At 45.5% G+C, this 22,789-nt stretch overlaps 1 protein-coding gene across 2 annotated transcripts in view; it reads right to left on the bottom strand.

Annotated features, from left to right (window-relative positions):
* LOC147698754 (interferon alpha/beta receptor 1a-like) overlaps positions 1-4,290 on the bottom strand; it is a 119,043-nt gene extending 114,753 nt beyond the window's left edge. Inside the window, exon 1 of one of the 2 annotated variants that reach the window (XM_086935326.1) lies at positions 4,120-4,290. In XM_086935326.1, coding sequence (XP_086791452.1) covers positions 4,120-4,177 — 58 coding nt within the window. In that variant the 5' untranslated portion in view covers positions 4,178-4,290. The remainder of the gene's footprint in view (positions 1-4,119) is intronic. The other variant, XM_086935327.1, reaches the window with a different exon arrangement.
* Positions 4,291-22,789: the final 18,499 nt, after the last annotated feature.

Below are 22,789 nucleotides of genomic sequence, written 5' to 3'. Positions count from 1 at the left end.
TCTTACAGTCTACTGGGCCCTGGCCCAGAATGCCCGCAAAAACTGATACCCCACACCACTCCAACCAGAAACCATTGGTCATCGTCTGACAATCTGATTAACCAACACTTGTTTAGGATGGATGCTCCATGGGACAGCAAGGACCAGTTGGTACAATGCCCTTAACCCATACCTGAGACCCGCACCTAGCCACAATTTGTTCATAAGTCTGGTCCAATCTGAGCTATATAGAAGTGTTTGCTGGTCACGGACCGAAACAATTAAAAAGGGTATGGTTCTGAACTCATACGATTTGACTACTACTTCATTTTCAGAAATGTAACTGTAGCACCTCAGAGTTCAGTAACAACAACAAGGAATACTCTGCGTTCGACATAACCTATGAATAAAGCTATGCGTGCATTTAACATTTCAATTTAACAAAATATAAACTGGGTGGAAAAAGAAAACCAGAAAGATAATGTAGAACAAACCAAATACTAGGAACCAAACCAAGGTACAGATTCAAGAGAGTCAGGGTAGACAAAGCTTAGTGTGCAGAACAATTATAGATCTGCAGTGTTTGTAACCCTGTTTTATACTGAAGCTCATTGCATGGCAGTTACACTCCACAGTAATGAAAAGTGACTCAAGTGATGATAATGTACCTAAGGTCATTGTGAGTCATCCAAGCACTTAGAGCCGAGCAAGAAGATGCCTTCTGGTGCCAAAAATTAGGCTTTCACTCAAACAAACGTTCTATTTGTTTGAGAACTTTCATTAAAAAAATACATTAGTGAAAAGTTCACATAGGGCAAAAGTAATTTGGTCTGAAAAAACATTAATTGATCTCTCTGCCTCCAATTGTGCCCTAAAGACAGCTGCTGTGATGACATTAGGAAACCTACTTTACTTGTCCAAAGAAAATGTTCCACAGCGGATCAACCAGCAAGCACCTCGAATTTCCAAAGTCCCTTAGAATGTTCAGTCTTATTGTGCTGTTGACCTCCAGGACCTGCTGTGGTTCGGTCCCGCTGGAATTCCAGACAGAGGATTTAAAGAAGAATGGAGGCAGCACCAAGCTCGAAGTAAATCAACAAACTCTGGTCCTGTTGATTTACTTCGAGCTTGGTGCTGCCTCCATTCTTCTTTAAAGCTACTTTACTTGTTTGCTTAATTCCAGTCTTAGAAAATTTCGGGGTAAAGTTTAAAATTCCCAAATATTGTAAACGAACACTTAGAAAGTTGGCTGTCCCACTGAAGGTGTTATCCGTTGACAAAACACTGCAAATACCCTGAACAAGACAGTGAACGGTCGTCCATGTGACAGAAGGAACGAGCGCCTGGAAGTCTGACTGATCAGACACGAAAAGTGATGTGGCTACTTAGCTGAACATAATCGTACTTATTTTCCTTTTATGTATAATATAACAAACGATGTTTCCCGGGCGTATGCAGGAAAAATGCTGACGGTTGACACCTCTGGATTTGAGGAACACAGTATACTGCAAACTAGAAAATGATCAGTCTCAAAGCACGCAGGCGGAGTGGTTACACATTAATCAGTAACCTAATCACACGTGGTTCGAGCATCACGAGACACTAAACAAAACAAACACTAGGTTTAGTACCTAAAGAAACTGTAAAGATAGAGTAGAAAATGAAAGAAGACGACAAAAAAATCTGAGATTTCAAGAGTGTATATATATATATATATATATATATATATATATATATATATATATATATTCACACACACATATATATATATATATACACATACATACACACACACACACATATACATATACAGACACACATTTATATATATATTCACAATTTGATTCATTACACCTTGATGTTCAAAATACTTTCAATTACCTAGATACAGTTATTGATGAGTGTTGACAAAATAATTAACGAGAAACACACGAAGTATTCAGTGCCACTGAGTAGCAGAATCATATAACAGGAAGGGGGAGGGGCCAAGGGAGTGGGTGCAATTAGTAATGGTACGTCCGTTTTACTTAGACAAATACCAAGAATTACAGCAACAAATATGACACAAGTATTTCTTAAGACAATAGTGGGACAGCCTGCTTGCAGCAATATTCCTGGAAGAGATTGTCGATTTTCAGAAGAAAATGTTTAAAAAAGGCAGTACCCTAAAACGTGTTTGTTTGAAGAAACAACTAAAGGGCAATAGGGAAAATATACAAGCTGGTGAAAGTGTGGTGTTTGTGTTAGGCCAAAGAAAATCCCATTTGTTCTGTCGCAGGGCACAAGTTAAAAAAAAGAAGTGGGGGGAACTAAACAAGTTAGGCAGTATGTAAGTGACAACATGGCGCGCGAAATCAAAGCATGTGACATAGCTCATGGCATCAAGGAAGTGGCATCACAACCCGTGACCGCACAAGAAGTGACATCAGATCTTAAGACCTCACACATATGCTTAGCAGGTCTATCATGAGTACATTTGTGCGCATTACAATATTTATCATATGAGATTTTGTGTTGGGTTGAGCCAAAAAAGTGACACAACCAAGATCCAAAATCTGGGCCTCCACTTGTACATTTTTTTTTTTTAAACCTACGACAAAAAAAAATTGGCAACAAGGAGATATGTAGCAGTAAATCGGTTCTGCTTAATTGGCTACAAAGTCTGCATTTTAAATAACTTATGGGGTTAATGCACCTGCTGCAGAGATCTTTGAGTGCAAATTAAATCTCACAGAATAATAATAATGGTAGAAAACTGGAGGTTAACGTATTTGCTGGAGAGATCTGTGTTTTGACTAGTTCCAGTTTTGAATCAAAGTAGCATAGAAGTTAGGTCTCCTGTAAAGCACAGCATATAACACGCAGATGACAGAGTTTTATATTATAAAAATGGATAAGCGGGTAACTCCTCTTAACACAGATATCCTTTTGTTACCTGCAGTTCATAAATTGTAATCCTTCTAATGTAGCAGAGTGAGCTACGAAGGACATGTTGATTCTACCTTATAACCTTCAGTCCAACAAAAGGAGGCCTGATGGCCACTTAACGTTGACTTTTGTTATGGGCCCAGCTAGAATCTAATAAGGCCCCACGCGCTTGCCCTTGTCTGCTCCAAAGGAAAGCAGGCAACCTGCAGGCACTGCCGAATGTGTCCTGGTGTCTGAAGATTATACCTGTACACGTTTTGCATATTTCTGTGGGACCCAACTTTTAGACAGGGTAGACTGCTTCCACCTAGCGAAAAGAGTGGGTAGACCCAGTCTACCTGCATAGGCCCTGCAGTTAAGGAGAGAAGGCTCTGCTTTTGTAGTGCTCAGGGTCGGTCAGGGACACTGAAAATATGCGCAGCCACTTACATTAAAAAGTGTCCCTTTCTTTGCGAATCCGATAGCTCTGAAAGAGACAAACATTTGCAAATCGGGGTCGTTTTGAACGTGTAAAAACAGGCGCAATAGGTGAGATTGCACGTGTTTTGGGCTTTCTTCAGGCAATGTTTGGGGTACCAACAGAGAACTCAACAGTAAAAGACGGCCCACCATATCTTAAAACAGGCCCACAAAACAGCTTTCAGGTTGCCCTATAGACCAGTCCAGCCCAACAAAAACCCTGAGCTAAGTTGCAAAATAGACCAGTCAGACCCTGGTTGTGTTTGTTAAAAATACGAACGAAGAGGAATTGTAGCTACGTGTAAAATAACGATCATATCTATTGGACTCCTTGTCAGGAGAGACAGCGAGTCATAATTAAACCAGAGACCAGTAAAACAAAAACTCATACACTGGGCAAGAGAGGAACATAAGCAGACTTCACATCAGAAACATAGGGGATTCCCAGACCTAGCCTCCCTTGTCAGTGGATCTCAGAAGGTGAAAGGCGGAGACACGGGATTCAACCCCATGTAGTGTCTCGGGCAGAACCCTCAAGCAGACGACCAGGGAAAGGTTCAGAAATCATCTCCTTTACCTTGTCCGTCTCACTTGGCTCTCCATACAGACAGAGCTAGGTTCTTAAGCTGATTTTAGAAACTACGCAACTCCTTTTAAAGGGGAAGTAAAACAGAAGTCGGGAGTTTTTTCTACGCTGCGAAACAACCTTCTGATGAGAGTAGCATCGGGCTCGCCATCGCCCCCTTAAAATACCTGTGAAGAGAACAGGGAGCAAGGCGAGGAAGCAGACTGCGCGCAGGATCTTCCCCATGGTAGCATCAGCGGAGCAGCGCTTCTTCCCCTCTCTAGAGCAGTACAGACTCTTAACAGTTAACCTGCTCCCTAACCCGAGGATACCCGGAAGTTCTCTCCTTTGCTCCGCCCCCTATCATACGTCACAGATCCGACCATGACAGTGTCACTTGGTGACTCAGCTACGTTGTCACCGCCCACGAGGGGAAGTAGCTTTCAAAGGCTTATGCGGCACGCCTAGCACTTCTATGTCACTTGTTATGTGCAACCGGTATCGCTGTACCAGGGTATTATCTGTATATCTTACGTGCTGATCACAGTCATTGCGCGTGAGGTGGACCAAGGCTTACCACTTTACCCAAATAAAAATATCTGCCTTGTGTTCACGTTTTAAAACTATGGAAAGGCCAACGCCTGATACTTAAAAAGAACGTTATGGAAAAACCTGTTTATTAATTTCTAACATGGGCTTCATAGCTGCCAAAGTCTCAGATTGCCATGTGTGTCATTTTCAGAATTTCAATGTTAAGGGTGACATTTGAAGGAGTATGAGTGACACTTTCTCGTCAGCAAAATGAAGCAATGAAGATGTGGGAAACAAATATCACAAATTACAACCATTTGTGCAATGAGACACTGTGATGTTACTCTTTTGCCCCCACACTATGGACAGAGCCTCTGTAGTGTATAACTTCTTTATTCGTAATTATTACCAAGTAACATGAGCCTAGGGCGCCGAGCGTCTGTCTGGCACTAGCTCCGGTCGCCAACTCCCGTTTCCCCGTTCGCGCTTTTCCCTTGGCTCCTCCCGCGCATGCGCGCGCCTCACGCTCCAGTCTATGGCGTGACGCGTCATCGCGTACACGCTCATAGACTAGAGCGCATACTACATATCTCCCCCTTTTTACAAAAACAAAAACAACATTTCCCCAACTCTCACTGTGTGTCCATAGTCCCCAATGTGTGTCTCTGGAGGGCACCCGGAGGTGACAATGCATATGACTAGTGTCCACTCATTTCAAAGTCTCTATATCGAGAGGGCACAGTGACTGCCCTGCCACTACGGGTGTGTCTTACCGGCATGTTCTCTTCCACCTCTCTCTCTCCTCGTGATCTTTCTCCATCTCTCTGATCTCCACTCTGCACTACACCAGCCGGTGTACCGTCTCTGTCGGTAGACTCTGTGCTAGGATTTTCCGCTTCACTGTCCTCTCCTACTCCATCTGACCGGACTTCTGCGTTGTGCCCTGTTTGGGGTCTTGCTTCTTGGGAGTCCACCTGTATCTCTTCCTCCTCGGACTTGGGCCACACTACTATCTTGTTGACTCTGGCCATGCGGTCTTGGGACCACACCCTGCCGTCGCTGAGGAGAGCCGCCCTGCCTCGCACCTCTTTGACCTGTAAGGGCTGGCTATACTTGCTTTCACCTTTCTTTTGTATGGTAGGGAGTTTGACCCTGACCCATTCTCCTTCTTCCAGTTCTGTTCCCTTCGCATTGCGACGTTTGTCGTAGTGTGCAGCATAAATCTTCTGTGCCTTCTCCAAGTTGTGCTGAACCACCGCGGGGGACCATTTGCTGGTGATGGTCTTCTCCCTCCACACTACGTTGTCCCGGGTGAACGGATGTCGTCCTCTTAGCACTTGGAATGGACTGTACCCCACCACCGTGGGTGTGATCCTGTAGGCCCACAGCATACTCATCACTTCGGTCTCCCAGTCCTTTCCCTGCGTGATGGCCGCCTGTATGGAGCCCATTAGCACGCGGTTGAACCGCTCCACTTGGCCATTGCAAGCTGGGTGATAGACTGCCGTGTGTTTTGACTCAATCCCGTTCCTCCTCATAAACCTAATCCATTTGTCTGAAACAAACTGCGGTCCATTGTCACTGAGGATATATTTGGGGATACCCTCTCTTAGGAACAACGACGTCAGGAATTTCAGTATCGTGTCCGTATCCATGGACTCTTGAATGTCCACTTCAGGCCATTTGGAATACTTGTCTATCACCACACATAAATATTTGTTCACACCTCTGCTGTCCAGGACGGGCCCTAGTATGTCGATGGCCACGTTCTCCCAGGGGCTTTGTGGAGTGTCAAACTTTCCCAAGGCTGGTCTGAGTGGTCGTAGCACTTTGTCCGCTCCTTGGCACTGCCCACACTCCCTCACTTGCCTTTCTATGTGGACATCCATGCCTGGCCACCAATACATTTGCTTGACACGTGCTTTGGTCTTCACAATACCCAGGTGTCCTTCATGCAGTTGTGTTAACAATCTGGGTATCAGTGATTCTGGTGGCACGACCCTTTCACCTCTGTAAATGAAAATTCCCGAATCACTCAGGGACAGTTCCTCTCTCATTTCATAGAATCTCCGTACCCCTTCAGTGAGCTTCCTTTTGTCAGGCCAGCCCGACGTTAGATGTCTCTTTATCTCTACCTTCTCCCCATCCTGCTCGTAAGCTGCCGCCCATTCCTGACAGCTTATCGTCGTCTCATGGTCCTCCATGCTGGCCACCATCTCTTCCTTGTCCGGGGCTTCCTCCGGTGCATCTTCCATCGCCGCTGCTCTGCTGAGGTAATCGGCAACCCTGTTTTGCGTTCCTGGTAGGTACTCCACGTCATAGGTGTAATCAAGTAGCTTCAGAGTCATTTTCGCTATTCTCGGGGTCGCTGTCTCATGGCCCGAGGACGTCAAGACTTTGATCAGGGGTTTGTGATCGGTTTGAAGCTTGAATCTTGTGCCCCACACGAACTGCCGGAACTTGCCCATGGCCCAAGTGACCGCCAACATCTCTTTTTCAATGACGCTGTACCTTTGTTCCGTCGGGGACAACGCGCGTGAAGCAAAGCTGATGGTTTCGGTGGATCCATCTTCCCTTTCCTGTGCCAAAACCGCCCCTAAGCCCTTATCGCTTGCATCAGTCGTCACTATGGTCTTGCCCGTGGGGACATACCCTTGCAGTGGAACGGCTTGGCTGATGCAGTCCTTTATCGTGTCAAATTCCAATTGCGCTTCTGAGTCCCAATCAAATTTTGTCTTGTCTCTGATGAGTTGCCTCATTCTGTATGTCCTGGTGGCGAAGTGCCTCACAAACTTGCTATAATACTCGGCCATTCCTAGGAATGACCGCACTTCCTCCTTGGTGCTAGGAGCTTTGGCATTCCTGATGGCCTTCACGTTTTGTTCCTTGGGTGATATACCAAGCGTGCCGATTTCATGACCCAAGTATGTCACCGAGTGAGTCCCGATCTTGCATTTGCTCCATTCTGCAGTTAACCCCCTGTTTTGCAGCACTCCCAGGACTCTATGCAGCTTTCTGTCGTGATCTCCCTTGGAGGAGCCCATCACCAGGATGTCATCCTGAAAGTACTGAACCCCCGAGATGTCCTTGAACAGCCGATGCATCAGCTTCTGAAATACGGCCGCTGCAGATGCCAGGCCAAAGGGCATCCTCCGGAACTGGTAGCACCCAAAGGGCGTAATGAAGGCGGTGTACTTCCTACTCAAAGGATGCAGCTCAATCTGATAGTACGCTGACGTGAGATCTATGGTGGAGAAGTGTGTTATACCTTTTGTCCTAGCCAGCATCTCCTCGATTCTGGGAAGGGGAAATCTCTCCACGATGAGGTTTTTGTTGAGCTCGCGGAGGTCAACACAGAGACGAACCTTTCCATTGGGTTTCTTGACCACCACCAAGGGGGATTGCCACTCCGCGCTGTCCACCGGCTCTATGATGCATTGCTCCTCCAGCCTCATAAGTTCTTGTTGTACCGCTCCGCTTGTGGATATGGGTATGTTCCTGACTTTGTGTACTACTGGTACTGCTCCCTCCTTGAGGACCATTCTGTGGACGAACTTGTCCAGTTTACCGACTGTGCCATCAAAAACCTTGGGGTATGCAGATTTCCAGTCTTCATCTTTCGTGAGGGGCCACTCATCCGTTAATAGTATCTGCTCTTTCCCGCCTGGGTTGAGTATGATTCCTAGATCCCCTGCGTCTCTCCATCCCAGTACTGATGGGCCCTTCTCCGCCACGTACAGGGTGCACGTGGCCGACCTTCCTCTAAATTCAAATGTGAAGTCTCGGCACCCCACCAGTGGAATGGCGTTCTCGGTATACGAGATGGGTTTGATGTCTGGCGGCCATAGGTCTGGCCCCACTACTGGCGCGAAGTCTTCTTCCCATATGGATCTTTGTACGATGGTCCAGGGAGATCCTGAATCGACAGCCACGTGTACCTTCACACCCCCTATCAGCATGTCCGTGCGAGGCTTATCTCTTCGCCTCCCAGCCACTTCCAGCACCTGGTCCTCGATGCATAGCACTAAATCTCCATCTTCCAGGTTGTCTTCCTCGCTGATGTCCGCTGTGGCCGCATCGACGCACTTGACCGTGGACTTCTTCCCCTTCTTGCGGCACACCTTTTCAAAATGGCCGACCAGGCCACAAAACGCGCATCTGGCGCGGAACGCGGGACAGCGTTTATCCTGGGCCGAATGCGCCGTGCTGCCGCATCTGTAACACGCGAACTTATTGTCTGTGCTGGGGCGGACCGTCTGTTTCCCAGTCCATCTCGAATCCTTCCTCTGGTCACCATACGTCCCCCTGGGTTTACTGGACTGAGATGCCTCATCGATCTTGTTAATCATTTGTCTCGGTGCGCCCTCTCGTTTGGCTGCATCAGCACCGCGTTTCGACATTTCTGCCTTTTTGACCATCGCTACAACTTCTTTGAGTGATGTCTCGTTCTGCGCCCATAGTTTATCTTGGACTGCCCTGCTGGTGGTATGCATGACGATCTGGTCTTTTATGTACTCATCCTGTAGAGTACCGTACTGGCACGTGATGGCCAGACGTCGGAGCGCTGCCACATAGTCATCTATTGATTCGCCAGCCTCTTGTTTCCTCTGTTGAAAGTTATACCGGTCTATGGAGACACAAACTGCTGGACGATAATGGCTGTCCAAGTCATCTAGTGCATTTTTGAAGACATCTGTCTCAGTCGCGTCCCTTTCCTTGGGCATCAGGTTTTTGAACACTCTCACCCCTTCCGGGCCCAAGTTGTGGAGTAACAGTCTCTTTTTTCTTTCCGGGGTGTATGCCCCATCATTTTCATCCTCAAGTGCCTCAATGTAGTTTTGAAAGTATTCCTTCCAATCCTCTCATTTTAACTGTGGTTCCCCCGGTCTGGGCATGAATGGGACGGGGGCCATCAGGGCCGACGCTTGATTCGCCATCTTGGCCTCGCCTCTGGGGTCTACTGCCTGGGCACTGTGTTGGATGGGTACACCGGATGCTCCTGCACTCCCTGCCGTGTCACCTTGCCCTCTGGGACTACCTGGGGTATTGTCCCTTATAGCCTGCGTGGGGTTGTCAGTCTGCGCCCCTTCCTCTGGCTTGGGGGTGGTGCCCTTGGCTGCCAGGGTGCTGGCTGTAAGCTCTATCCCCTAGTACAGCACTGACCTGAGTGTTTGAGCTGTATTGCCGTTTAAAATCGTGCTGTTGCGCTGCTGCCACGCCCTCTGCTCATCCTTGTTGCTGTCCTGTCCTTCTGGCTGGTGTGGGGCTGTTGAAGGGTGCCTGCTCCTGTCCACTGTGCTCAGTGGTGTTCGTGGTCCCAGCCTCGTCGCCAATGTGATGTTACTCTTTTGCCCCCACACTATGGACAGAGCCTCTGTAGTGTATAACTTCTTTATTCGTAATTATTACCAAGTAACATGAGCCTAGGGCGCCGAGCGTCTGTCTGGCACTAGCTCCGGTCGCCAACTCCCGTTTCCCCGTTCGCGCCTTTCCCTTGGCTCCTCCCGCGCATGCGCGCGCCTCACGCTCCAGTCTATGGCGTGACGCGCCATCGCGTACACGCTCATATACTAGAGCGCATACTACAGACACTATACTAGCTCCTCAGTAAACCCCTGCTGCCCTCTGTTGCAGGGGTTGACATGTCTAGCAGGCATTACTGCACTGTGTGAGGTGGACATCAGTGAAGTTTGAATGAGAGCATCTGAAGGCTGTGAAAGGCCTAGCGCTAGGAAGCGGTAATGTGCGCACTCCAACTGAGCGACAAAGAGGCAGAAAGGCATGGATTGAGACACACTGGGACATAGATACAGTAACAGACGCGTTAACGAGGCTGCCTCCAATTTTAGATCCTGTTTAGAGGCAGTCGCAAAATGGATGACTCACAATTCATTAAAACTGAATGGGGAGAAGACGGAGATTCTGGTGTTTGGGGGAAAAGAGGACATCTGGTCGGCTAATTGGTGGCCTGCCTCTTTGAGAGCTTGTCCGGTACCTACCGCTCTGGCTAAAAACCTTGGAGTCCTGATTGAGCCCACCCTCAATATGCGTCAGCAGGTGAATCGTACAGTCTCTACCTGCTGGGGCATAATTCACATCTTGAGGAGAATCAAACACTACTTATCCCAGCAGTCCAGAAAGCAAGTCGTGGTTGCTCTTATTGGCTCCCGACTTGACTGTTGTAATGCGCTGTATGCAGGTCTCAGTATGGGGCTGCTGCACCGCCTTCAATTGGTCCAAAATGCAGCAGCTAAGTTTGTGTTGGACCTTCCCAAACGTGCATCGGCCACTTCTGCTAGGAAGGCATTGCACTGGCTACATGTTGAGGACAGGATTTCTTTTAAAATCCTGTGCCTTACCTTTGGCGCCTTAGCGAGAAATAGGTCAGTGGGGATTGGGGCTCTTTTGGCCCCCTATTGCCCCTCGAGGAATCTGCGCTCCGCGAACAAATCTTTGTTATCTGTACCACACATTCGCAGAACCAAATGGGGTGGCAGAGCTTTTTCCACAGTGGCACCTAAAATGTGGAATGCTCTTCCCGTTTAAATTAAGGCCCTTCCCACTCTTCAGTCCTTTAGGAAAGCTTTGAAGTCACGATTTTTTGCCAAAGCATACCCGTAGTTTTGTCTCTGCCTTTTAAGATTTATTTTATAGGCGCCTTGATGCCTTCGGGTTTTAGTTGCGCGGTATAAATTTTCTTTCATTCATTCATTCATATTTACAGACACTGGGATTTAGAGAGATAGACATGGGGGCATAAGGGTCGAAAGGTACAGGGAACTCACACAAAAAGGTAGGGACGCGTTAATGTGGCATAAAGGTATGGGTGAATTGGCACTGACAATTACAAACACAATGCAGAAAGATAGAAACAAACTTAGAGAAACTGAATGAGACCGAAAACGGGGTAAAAGGCTTAATAAATGAATGCGGCCTTGCGGTAGTGAAAAGTGAGGACATTATGCCATAATCAACTGCATGACTATTGATTGCCCAGACCCAGTAACGCAAGTCGTTTTTTTAATCATCACATAAGGCAGCACTTCCTAGGCTAATGTTTACCCAAATACACAGCTGTGCTCTCGCAACTACAATAGGGTATAATAAACTTCGTACAAATGACAAAAGCAATTAAACAGACAGAAGCAGATTCTTGAGTATTTTTCTTGTCATAGCAAGATGATGATTTAATGTGTCCAGACTTGAAGAACAGTCACAGTTAGCCGACACGTGTTTCGTCGTGCTTCGGTGAGTCAACACGACTCTTCAGGGCTGGTAATACAAAATAACGTATGCATATTCAGTTGCGCGTCTTATCACTTTAACATACTGCATTGGTGACAAGGGTGCATCACACATGCAGTTGTGACGTGCGTTGTCTGTTAAACGTTGTGAATGTGGATTGTGATGACGTTAAGTTTATTAGGCGTGTTCCCCTGCAAGGATGTGTGTGGGTGTCCTTGAGTGGTAGTGCACTAGGAGGGACATGAAGTCATGATTCTGGTTACGTGTTTAACAAGTGTTAGCAAGCACACGGCAATCCTGCACAATGAAGGTTACAGTTGTGAAGAACATAACATGCGAGTGTGAACAGTGTAGAGTGCAACTAGTATTTGGAGATTGTGGTAATGAGTCCAACATGGGGCGTGTAACCGAAGTGGAAGATCTATAGTATCGGCAGTGCCTGAAGTGAAGTAAGAAAAATACTCTCTCTCTAAAGGGTAGAGTTATTACCTTTAGACTCAACTCGGGTTAAGTGAGTTGAGATTAGTCTGGTACTCGTAGTAGCGTTCTTTATAGGTAGATTAGAGAGAGGGTGGAGGGAGAGAGAAAAGATCATAAGGAAGGCATCGAAAAGGGGAAATGTCCGAGGACATCTGTGTTAATCAAAGAAAATGAAATGGAGAGTGTTCTTACCACTGCGTGTTCATATCCTTAGATAAGCTAATTTACTGGAATGGTTCGTCAGGTTAAGTAAGGAGCAAGAAATTAATCTTGCTTCTATGTATCGCTCAGTAGGGTAGGTAAGGATTTCAAGAGTTAAAGCTATAGGTAAAAAAGAGAAACACAGAATGCATATGCCATCAGGCTGGAGATAGAGTTCATGGCGTCACTCTAAATCACGTTAAGGTTGAGTTTACAAAAAATAGAAGGCAAATTAGAACATATATGTACCTTAATACGGGTGCGTATTAGGCTGTAACGGGAGGGGATCCACCTGCTAGAACGCTATGGAAACGGGTGCGTTTTCACATTCGCAGTGCTCTGTGTAGGGAAACATAAATGTATGCGCACGCATTAGATATGCGAGGACTTGAATTGAAGTTAATAAGAAAAAAGAAAGGGGCAGAAAAGACAAGGTCGCTGCCGGTATCGGTCGATACTCAGTGGGGGTTTAGCCTGGTCATGTTGGCTGATCAGACAATTGGAAAGGGATAGGGTTATCGTAGAAAGGGTAAGGAAACTCACCAGGAGTGCGGTATCCCTCCTCTGCTGTTTCCCGGTCGCCGTGTTTCGAAAGACGGACACGTGACCAGAAGGGAGGTGCCTATTTATTTGGAGTTTTTTTCATATAGAAGATGCCGACTGTGTGCTTCTATATCAAAGCCGCCATGTTTAAGAGGAGAGCCGATATGGCGAAGTGCTAGGCAGTCGAGTACTTCTATGATTAGTGAACGACTGGTAGTATGTAGATGAGCCACATATAGTGAAAGGAGATAATAGCGAGTATAGGAGCGGTATATGTGTTATATCTCAGCCTAAATAATGGTGAATTGAAAAAATTGTTATTGAAACCAAGTGGGATAAGCAAACGATTAAGTCATTTAGTCTTATGTTATTGTTGAACACGATTCTCGGTCTGAGTGTTCTATCGGTGAGTCAATAATGTTAAATCGGTGATGAGCTCTTGTGGTTGCAAGAGACCAATGCGACCCGGTGCCAATAGATATTGTGATGTTGGTTGAAAAAAAAGGTGAAAGATGGCGATTTTGAGGGTGAAGGTGCCACATCAACCAACCCATTTGTGACCTTGCTCATCATGCTGTCAACAACACTTCGTTCTGTAATGTTTGTCACATTGTGTAGTTGATATCATGTAAAAGACCATCAAACAAGTAAAAATACAATTCAGTACATTTCATCATGATCATGTGTATATGACAGTACATACTATGTAAGCGTAATCTCATTCCAAAATGCATAGTTCACTGCTGAAATGTTTACATATGGTAATGTAAACCTGTAAGTGGTTATTACTTGAATTTCAGAGTAAATATCTCACTTAGTGGATCCCAAGGGGTAACAATTAGTCACCCAAGAAATACTGTAACTCAGGGTCATAGTTAAGCCCATGTTCCACGCATTGTAGACGCATGATCCATGTTGCTTCCCTACGTCTGAGTGTCAGTTCTCGGTTACCCCCTCTAATGTTGAGGGGAATCATATCTATCCCAAAGACACGCACTTTGATATCATCATCCATTGGTTGACATTCTGCTATGTGTAAGGCTACTGGGTATTTGGGATCTCTTTTTTGGATGGCTCTCATATGTTCTGCAATTCTATCCTTGAGAGCCCTGATGGTGCTGCCTACATAAATCTTGCCACTTCGGCATTCGATTATGTATACTACGAATTTCGTTAGGCAAGTGATGTTGTGTCTGATTTTGTATATTGTTCCGTCGGGACCCTGGAACGTTTTGGTGCCATGTTTACCCCAAATACACATGGAGCAGAATCCACATTTGTGGAATCCTAGGCCTCGTGTGGTCAGCCAGTCCCGAGCTGTGGTATTTGGGGGAAATGTGGGGCTCAGTTTATTTCTCAGAGTAAAGCCCTTTCTGTATGTAATGGAAGGTTTGTCTGGTAGAAATTCTTTAAGAACAGGATCTCCTGTTAAGAGTTTCCAGTGTTTATTAAAGCTCTTTCTGGTGGTGTGGTTCAGTGCGTTGAATTCTGTTATCAGTCTAATTTTCTGGCCGGAGGATTCAGGCTCCGTGCGTGTCTTTAAACAATCTGGTCTTGGGGTGATTCTGGTCCTTTGTTCTGCTTTCTTGAGGGATGCATGTGAGTATCCTCTCTTGCGGAATCTGTCTCTCATGTTGGAAATACAGTTTTCAAATTCAGTGGATTCACTGCAATTACGTTTGGCTCTTAGAAATTCTCCATATGGGATAGAACGTAACTGGTGTTCAGGGTGGAAACTAGACGCATGGAGTATAGAATTGCAGGAAGTGGGTTTCCTGAACAGTTTAGAGTGTAGTAGGTTGTCCTTAACATAGAATTCAAGGTCTAGAAATTCCATATTGTTTAAGCTATGTCGCATGGTAAAGCTAATTTCCCAAGTATTATTATTTAGATGTTCGAAGAAGGAAAAAAGTAGTTCCTCAGAACCAGACCATAAAAGAAAACAATCGTCGAGGTATCAGCCCCAAAAGAGTATGGAGTCGACGTATTCCATTCCTTTGGTGCCCCAAATTAAGTCAGCCTCCAAAGCCCCCATGAAGAGATTAGCGAAGGAGGGTGAAAATTTGGAGCCCATGGCTACTCCCTTTTTCTGTCGATACCACTTGCGATCAAAGATGAAAAAATTATTCTCTAGGATAATAGCCATCATATGTAACAACATGTTGGTATGTGCCCAGAGTGAGGCCGGTCTGTTAGATAGTAGTTTCGTAATGGCTGATAAGCCCAGTTCAGGATTGATGCTGGTGTATAAAGACACCACATCCATGGTGACCAATATCGTGCCTTGTTGCCATTCCATGTCTGACATGATGCTCAATATGTGTTTGGAATCTTGTATATATGATGGTAGGTTCTTGACTAGAGGTCCCAAAAAAAGATCAACATATTCAGCAATTCTTTCAGTGGGACCCCCGATTCCCGATACTATCGGTCTCCCCGGAGGAAAAGGTAAATTCTGGTGGACTTTTGGCAGTGTGTACAGCCAAGGATAAGTGGGTCTGAAGACTTTAAGATAAAGGTACTCATTGTCATCCAGAAGACCAGATTGTTTCCATTTTAGTAGAAGTCCATTTAGTAGAAGTGTTAAAGGACCCATGGGGTTATGGGTGAGTAGCTCATAACATGAGGCATCATTAAGTTGGCTCTGGATCTCGTTGTTATAGTCGGCCAGATCCATAACCACCACATTGCCCCCTTTGTCTGCCTCCCTGATGATGATGTCAGGATCATTGCTTAAAGTGGAAAGTGCTAGCCGTTCCCCTTTAGTCAAATTGTCCTTGTATTTGAATTTGGTATTCAAGTTCTTAGTGTTAGTTCTGTTTAGATCTTCAAGAACATGTCTATGGAAATTATCAATCACATTGCCCCCTGATAACGTGGGGGTCCATTTGGATTTACTTTTCAAGCCACTCGCCATTCTATAGTCAGTTTCAACATCAAGCTCCTCAAGTAATCTTTCCATTTCAAGGGGACTATCCTCCCTATCTGTTAAAGAAAGAAGCAAATGTGTTGTCTGCACATCTTTAATGGTCAAAGATACATCATCAAAAACACTGGGAATGTGTCTGGATTGTCTCTGGGTGTCCTGTTGTCCAGCAAAATGTTTCTTTAGTTTAAGATTACGTATGAATCTGAAAATGTCAATCTTAGTTTGGCACATGTCACCAGTAGCATAGGGATTAAAGTTCAGGCCTCTACTAAGTAAGGAGATCATGTCCGGTGTCAGAGGATGTGAAGAAAGATTAATGACTTGTACTGTGTCAACTAGTGTGGTTAGTTCCTCTGTGTTCCTGATCTCAGTTTCCTGCGATAATCCTCGCTTGTTCCTACGTTTGCCCCTGTGGGGTTTGGGTCTGCTGCGACCCTTGGTGGCTGTGTCCTGTTGCCCTTCCTGACACGTTCCATTTCTAAAAAAAAGGTTGAGCTTGTGGCCTCTGTATTGGCTAAAATCTCATTTTCAATTTCGCTGAGTCCGGTAGAGCTCAGTGAAGTGGTACTGGAATTGACAGAACTGGTGGTTGTTGATCTACCTGTCTGTGAGCCTGGTTTGGGCCTAGGGATCAGAGAATCGTATTTCCGATCAAAAGTGTAAATTCTGCCATTTTTGTAGTCTGCCTCATCTCTCTTGATCTGACGTGCTTTTCTATTCTTGATTTCGGCTTGATGTTTAAGAAGAATCTCATCTAGTAGAGTGTAGTTCTTGACGGTGGCTTCTGGTTTATTTAAGTCTTTGATCTCCTGTTCTACAATGGAGATTTCTGATTGTAATTTAGTGGTTTTACGGTCAGCACTCTCAATGAGAATGTCCATTAGTGTAATGGAATTCTGGTTGAGCGAGTCTTCCCATTTGGTCATGAGATCTCGGTCTAGATCGTCATAAGTCGGGAAAATGTGGGACCGTAGTCCTCTAGGAACTAGTTTGAGCCATAAGTAATGTTTCAGGGTGGCTCCATCCCACCAAGGGGAGTTCTCTTGCTTTTTGAGTTTCTCAAGTTTGATGAACTTATCTTTTAGACCCTCTATACGTGCAGGACCTGTCGTGGCCGATGCCTGGTGTGTGGGCATGCCTTTGGCCAGATTCTCAAAGAGATCTGCCGCTGCTTTATCTCTGTCCATTATATGCAGGACAAATTGGAAAGGTATATGAGAAAGGAAGTTAAATGGTAACGTGGAGGCACCCAATCTGACAAAATTAAAGAAGCCAGCTGTACAGGGGTTTTTGGAGATTTCAGATACTAGGGGCGCTCTGCCTCAAATTCTACGTTACAGTGTGTGGTGTAAGTAAGTCGATGGGTAGTGCGTGAAGAGCAGACGGAAAAAAGCCCTTAACCGTCTAAAAAAGTCAATGACTTAACAACAAATACACAGCTGTGCTCTCGCAACTACAATAGGGTATAATAAACTTCGTACAAATGACAAAAGCAATTAAACAGACAGAAGCAGATTCTTGAGTATTTTTCTTGTCATAGCAAGATGATGATTTAATGTGTCCAGACTTGAAGAACAGTCACAGTTAGCCGACACGTGTTTCGTCGTGCTTCGGTGAGTCAACACGACTCTTCAGGGCTGGTAATACAAAATAACGTATGCATATTCAGTTGCGCGTCTTATCACTTTAACATACTGCATTGGTGACAAGGGTGCATCACACATGCAGTTGTGACGTGCGTTGTCTGTTAAACGTTGTGAACGTGGATTGTGATGACATTAAGTTTATTAGGCGTGTTCTACTACAAGGATGTGTGTGGGTGTCCTTGAGTGGTAGTGCACTAGGAGGGACATGAAGTCATGATTCTGGTTACGTGTTTAACAAGTGTTAGCAAGCACACGGCAATCCTGCACAATGAAGGTTACAGTCGTGAAGAACATAACATGCGAGTGTGAACAGTGTAGAGTGCAACTAGTATGTGGAGATTGTGGTAATGAGTCCAACATGGGGCGTGTAACCGAAGTGGAAGATCTATAGTATCGGCAGTGCCTGAAGTGAAGTAAGAAAAATACTCTCTCTCTAAAGGGTAGAGTTATTACCTTTAGACTCAACTCGGGTTAAGTGAGTTGAGATTAGTCTGGTACTCGTAGTAGCGTTCTGTATAGGTAGATTAGAGAGAGGGTGGAGGGAGAGAGAAAAGATCATAAGGAAGGCATCGAAAAGGGGAAATGTCCGAGGACATCTGTGTTAATCAAAGAAAATGAAATGGAGAGTGTTCTTACCACTGCGTGTTCATATCCTTAGATAAGCTAATTTACTGGAATGGCTCGTCAGGTTAAGTAAGGAGCAAAAAATTTATCTTGCTTCTATGTATCGCTCAGTAGGGTAGGTAAGGATTTCAAGAGTTAAAGCTATAGGTAAAAAAGAGAAACACAGAATGCATATGCCATCAGGCTGGAGATAGAGTTCATGGCGGCACTCTAAATCACGTTAAGGTTGAGTTTACAAAAAATAGAAGGCAAATTAGAACATATATGTACCTTAATACGGGGGCGTATTAGGCTGTACCGGGAGGGGATCCACCTGCTAGAACGCTATGGAAACGGGTGCGTTTTCACATTCGCGGTGCTCTGTGTAGGGAAACATAAATGTATGCGCACGCATTAGATATGCGAGGACTTGAATTGAAGTTAAAAAGAAAAAAGAAAGGGGCAGAAAAGACAAGGTCGCTGCCGGTATCGGTCGATACTCAGTGGGGGTTTAGCCTGGTCATGTGAGCTGATCAGACAATTGGAAAGGGATAGGGTTATCGTAGAAAGGGTAAGGAAACTCACCAGGAGTGCGGTATCCCTCCTCTGCTGTTTCCCGGTCGCCGTGTTTCGAAAGACGGACACGTGACCGGAAGGGAGGTGCCTATTTATTTGGAGTTTTTTTCATATAGAAGATGCCGACTGTGTGCTTCTATATCAAAGCCGCCATTTTTAAGAGGAGAGCCGATATGGCGAAGTGGTTAGGCAGTCGAGTACTTCTATGATTAGTGAACGACTGGTAGTATGTAGATGAGCCACATATAGTGAAAGGAGATAATAGCGAGTATAGGAGCGGTATATGTGTTATATCTCAGCCTAAATAATGGTGAATTTAAAAAATTGTTATTGAAACCAAGTGGCATAAGCAAACGATTAAGTCATTTAGTCTTATGTTATTGTTGAACACGATTCTCGGTCTGAGTGTTCTATCGGTGAGTCAATAATGTTAAATCGGTGATGAGCTCTTGTGGTTGCAAGAGACCAATGCGACCCGGTGCCAATAGATATTGTGATGTTGGTTGAAAAAAAAGGTGAAAGATGGCGATTTTGAGGGTGAAGGTGCCACATCAACCAACCCATTTGTGACCTTGCTCATCATGCTGTCAACAACACTTCGTTCTGTAATGTTTGTCACATTGTGTTGTTGATATCATGTAAAAGACCATCAAACAAGTAAAAATACAATTCAGTACATTTCATCATGATCATGTGTATATGACAGTACATACTATGTAAGCGTAATCTCATTCCAAAATGCATAGTTCACTGCTGAAATGTTTACATATGGTAATGTAAACCTGTAAGTGGTTATTACTTGAATTTCAGAGTAAATATCTCACTTAGTGGATCCCAAGGGGTAACAATTAGTCACCCAAGAAATACTGTAACTCAGGGTCATAGTTAAGCCCATGTTCCACGCATTGTAGACGCATGATCCATGTTGCTTCCCTACGTCTGAGTGTCAGTTCTCGGTTACCCCCTCTAATGTTGAGGGGAATCATATCTATCCCAAAGACACACACTTTGATATCATCCTCCATTGGTTGACATTCTGCTATGTGTAAGGCTACTGGGTATTTGGGATCTCTTTTTTAGATGGCTCTCATATGTTCTGCAATTCTATCCTTGAGAGCCCTGATGTAAGTATGGGCGAATTTTGCGAATCTCGCGTTCGCGAATTTTGCGGATTTGCGAACTCGCAATCCGCGAAATCCGCGAATTCTTGCGAATTTGCAGATTTTTTTTTGTGTGTTCGCAAGGATTTCTGCCAGTTCGCGAGGGTTTCGTACCAGTTCGCAATTGCGAACTTACATTTCGGCGCGCAACGGTCGCGAATTATGTTGTTTCTACGTCTGGTTCATCATCACAGGTTCCCAGCACCCTCTGTTTCACCTCTGCAACCCTCTGTTACATCAATGCCACCCTCTGGTTCATCATTACTGTAGATTATGGGGGGGAAAAGCAAGCACACCAGCCCTGCTTCAACTGAGATGAATTAATTTGGGGTTAGTTTATTAATGTGTCACTGTTTTAAAATTCCAGTCTGGCACCTGCTTCCTTATCTGTAATCTTGCTTTCTGTTGCAGTGCATTTTTTTTCCCCAGGACCTTTGTGGCCTACTTGTAGCTATTCTATGAGCCTGCTGTGAGGGTCAGAGCAGGGTCATACAATTGTTGCAACTAGCAACTGAATTCTGGAGGGGCCCCAGTCAGGAAGCACTACCGGGAATTGTTACTAATGATGAGTTTGAACTCTTGCCCCTGCCGAGTGCTTTCAGTTTTGAAAAACTCGTTTTTCTGCAATTTCGCGGGGTTTGCGGGGCGCGAACACGCGCGAGATCGGATTCGGAAGCCGCAAATTTGTGCGAGTATGCAATTTGTTTTTTTTGCGGCGTGTTAGTTGGCAAGGTTTTGTGCGTTTTTGCCAGCCGCTCGTAGCGCAAGGCGCGAAGTTACCCTCGCGGTCGTTCAAGGGCGCAGCCATCTTGTTTGCCTGACGTATTTCCGTTTCCGGGCGCGAAGTGTAATCTCGCAAAGTCCGCGGCTTGCCAGTACAGTTTCACGCGTGTTCGCAAGGAAAATCTCGCGCGAACTTACCCGCGCGGTCGTGAACGGGCGCGGCCATCTTGTTTCTCATTCATTGCTATGGTTCTGGGCATGGTCTTTGTATCCTCTGTCAATCTCTGCCATCCTTTGCTTGTTTGAAGTTTTTTTTGATCTATTTTACTTATTATCTATCCCTCTATTTTTCTAGCCCTATATTCTTGTGTTTACTGCTACTTTTGGTTAATTTTAAACTACTTTTGTAAACTCTTTTCTTTTCTTCTCTTCCCTATTCTATTTTCTTTATTCCTTTCGGCCCAGACCATGGTGAAGGGAGCCGGGAAGCATCCCGAGAAGGGGAAGGGTCCCGCACCCCGTGTCCGGCTCCCGTGCGGGCGTTTGAGGGGGGAGCTAGTGATGCCACGGGAGATCTTTACCCCGGAGGAGGTGGCCCAACTCGTTTTTTATGTTCAGCGCCGCCTCCCCAGGACCATCATGGGAGGCGGCAAGATCAGTGCCGGGTACGGGGCCCGGGAGCGCTGGAAGCGGTGGGAGAAGGTGTGCCAGGCCATTTACCACCACTCTCGGGTCTGGCGCACCTACAACCAGGCCACCCACCGCTGGACGGATGTCCTGACCCGTGAGCGAGATCTGCTCGACCTCCTTGGCCTTGAGATCCCCGGGCTTGGTGAGTAGTAGTAGCTATGTCTTTACTACTATGTTTTCTCCTGCTGTGCTATTATATTGCAAATTTTTGTTTTTTACCAAGAGCAATAATGCTGCTCATTACATTGTAGGTAAATTTTATTTCAAAATCTTCTGTGCATTTCAGGTACACTGCTCTCCTTCTTCTCAGTAGTGTTGCTACTATGCTTATTTGTTTTAGATTTTGTGTTCATTTCATTGGCCTGTGAAATTATGTATGAGTGTAGTTGAAAGAACTGCGTAATGCTACACACTAAGGTTCAGATTTTTAATTACCGGCGCATCCCTGCAAAGTTGCAGGGATGCGCCAGTAATTGTGCGTCACGCCACCATCACCCATGGTGTGCCATATTTACAATGCGGCGCGCCATGGGCCCAAAACGTCACCAAAGCGTTACGCATCTGTGCCGTAAAGGCGGCGCATTGCTGGAGTTGCGTCGCAACGATGGTGCAGCTCCATCAATGCTCTGGGGTGCCCTATCTCCCCAATGCTGCGTCAAGCCGTACGTCTGCTTCAAGCAGGCGCAGGGTTTGAGTCACGCATCATTGTCCTCAAAGTGACTGATTGAAATCTTGTAGATTTCCCTCAGCCACTTTTAGGATGCGTTCCTGCGCAGGAACGCCCTCCCTTGCGCCGGAACGCCCCCTATTGGCGCAGGGCTTTACAACGTGATGCATCTCCCATATGCGTCACGTTGTTAATATACGCCGCACCATTGCGCCTCTTTTGTGCTGTCGCTGCGTCACAAAAGTCACGCAACAATGGAGCAAAAGAGCCGCAAGGGCCTTCTAAATCAGCCCCTACAGACTCAAGTCCAGTCCTTCCTTTGTACACATGGCGATAAGAAGAAATAGTGGTGGTGGATTAATAGTTTGAGTATTTTAATGACTGGTTAATGTAGTAGGAAACTTTAGTGTTGTTGCTGATCTTCAATCACGATGGACTTTGGCTGTCACTTTGCGTGCTGCGGACTTCTGCCTGCCAATCCTAGGCAAACCTTTTTAGTACTTTGTTTAGTGAGTTACATAGGGTAGTTTCCAATTCGACGGTCCGCAAATCAAGCAATACTAAAGTAATGACGTAGTCGACCACATGAGATTGGTCAATAATATATCCCGTGGAGTCATTCCCTATTTGCTATTTCGCAAAAATATTTTGTTACTTTGTTAGTTCTTTTGAAATGTTTGATTTGGTTGAGAAATATCATCCATGTTTTCTGTTTTTCTTTCTTTCATGTTGTACATCAGCTTCCCCCAGGGGCAAGAGGAGGACACAGGAGGAGGAGGAGGAGGGTGCTGTTGACGATGCAGGCCAGGACCGGGCAGTCGAGGGCTCCTTTGCTGGCCCCAGTAAGTTTTAATTTTAATATAG

Source organism: Lissotriton vulgaris, chromosome 8 (assembly GCF_964263255.1).
Source record: "Lissotriton vulgaris chromosome 8, aLisVul1.2, whole genome shotgun sequence".
In the NCBI taxonomy this organism is placed as follows: Eukaryota; Metazoa; Chordata; class Amphibia; order Caudata; family Salamandridae; genus Lissotriton; species Lissotriton vulgaris.
This window is presented reverse-complemented; position numbering and strand designations above follow the sequence as displayed.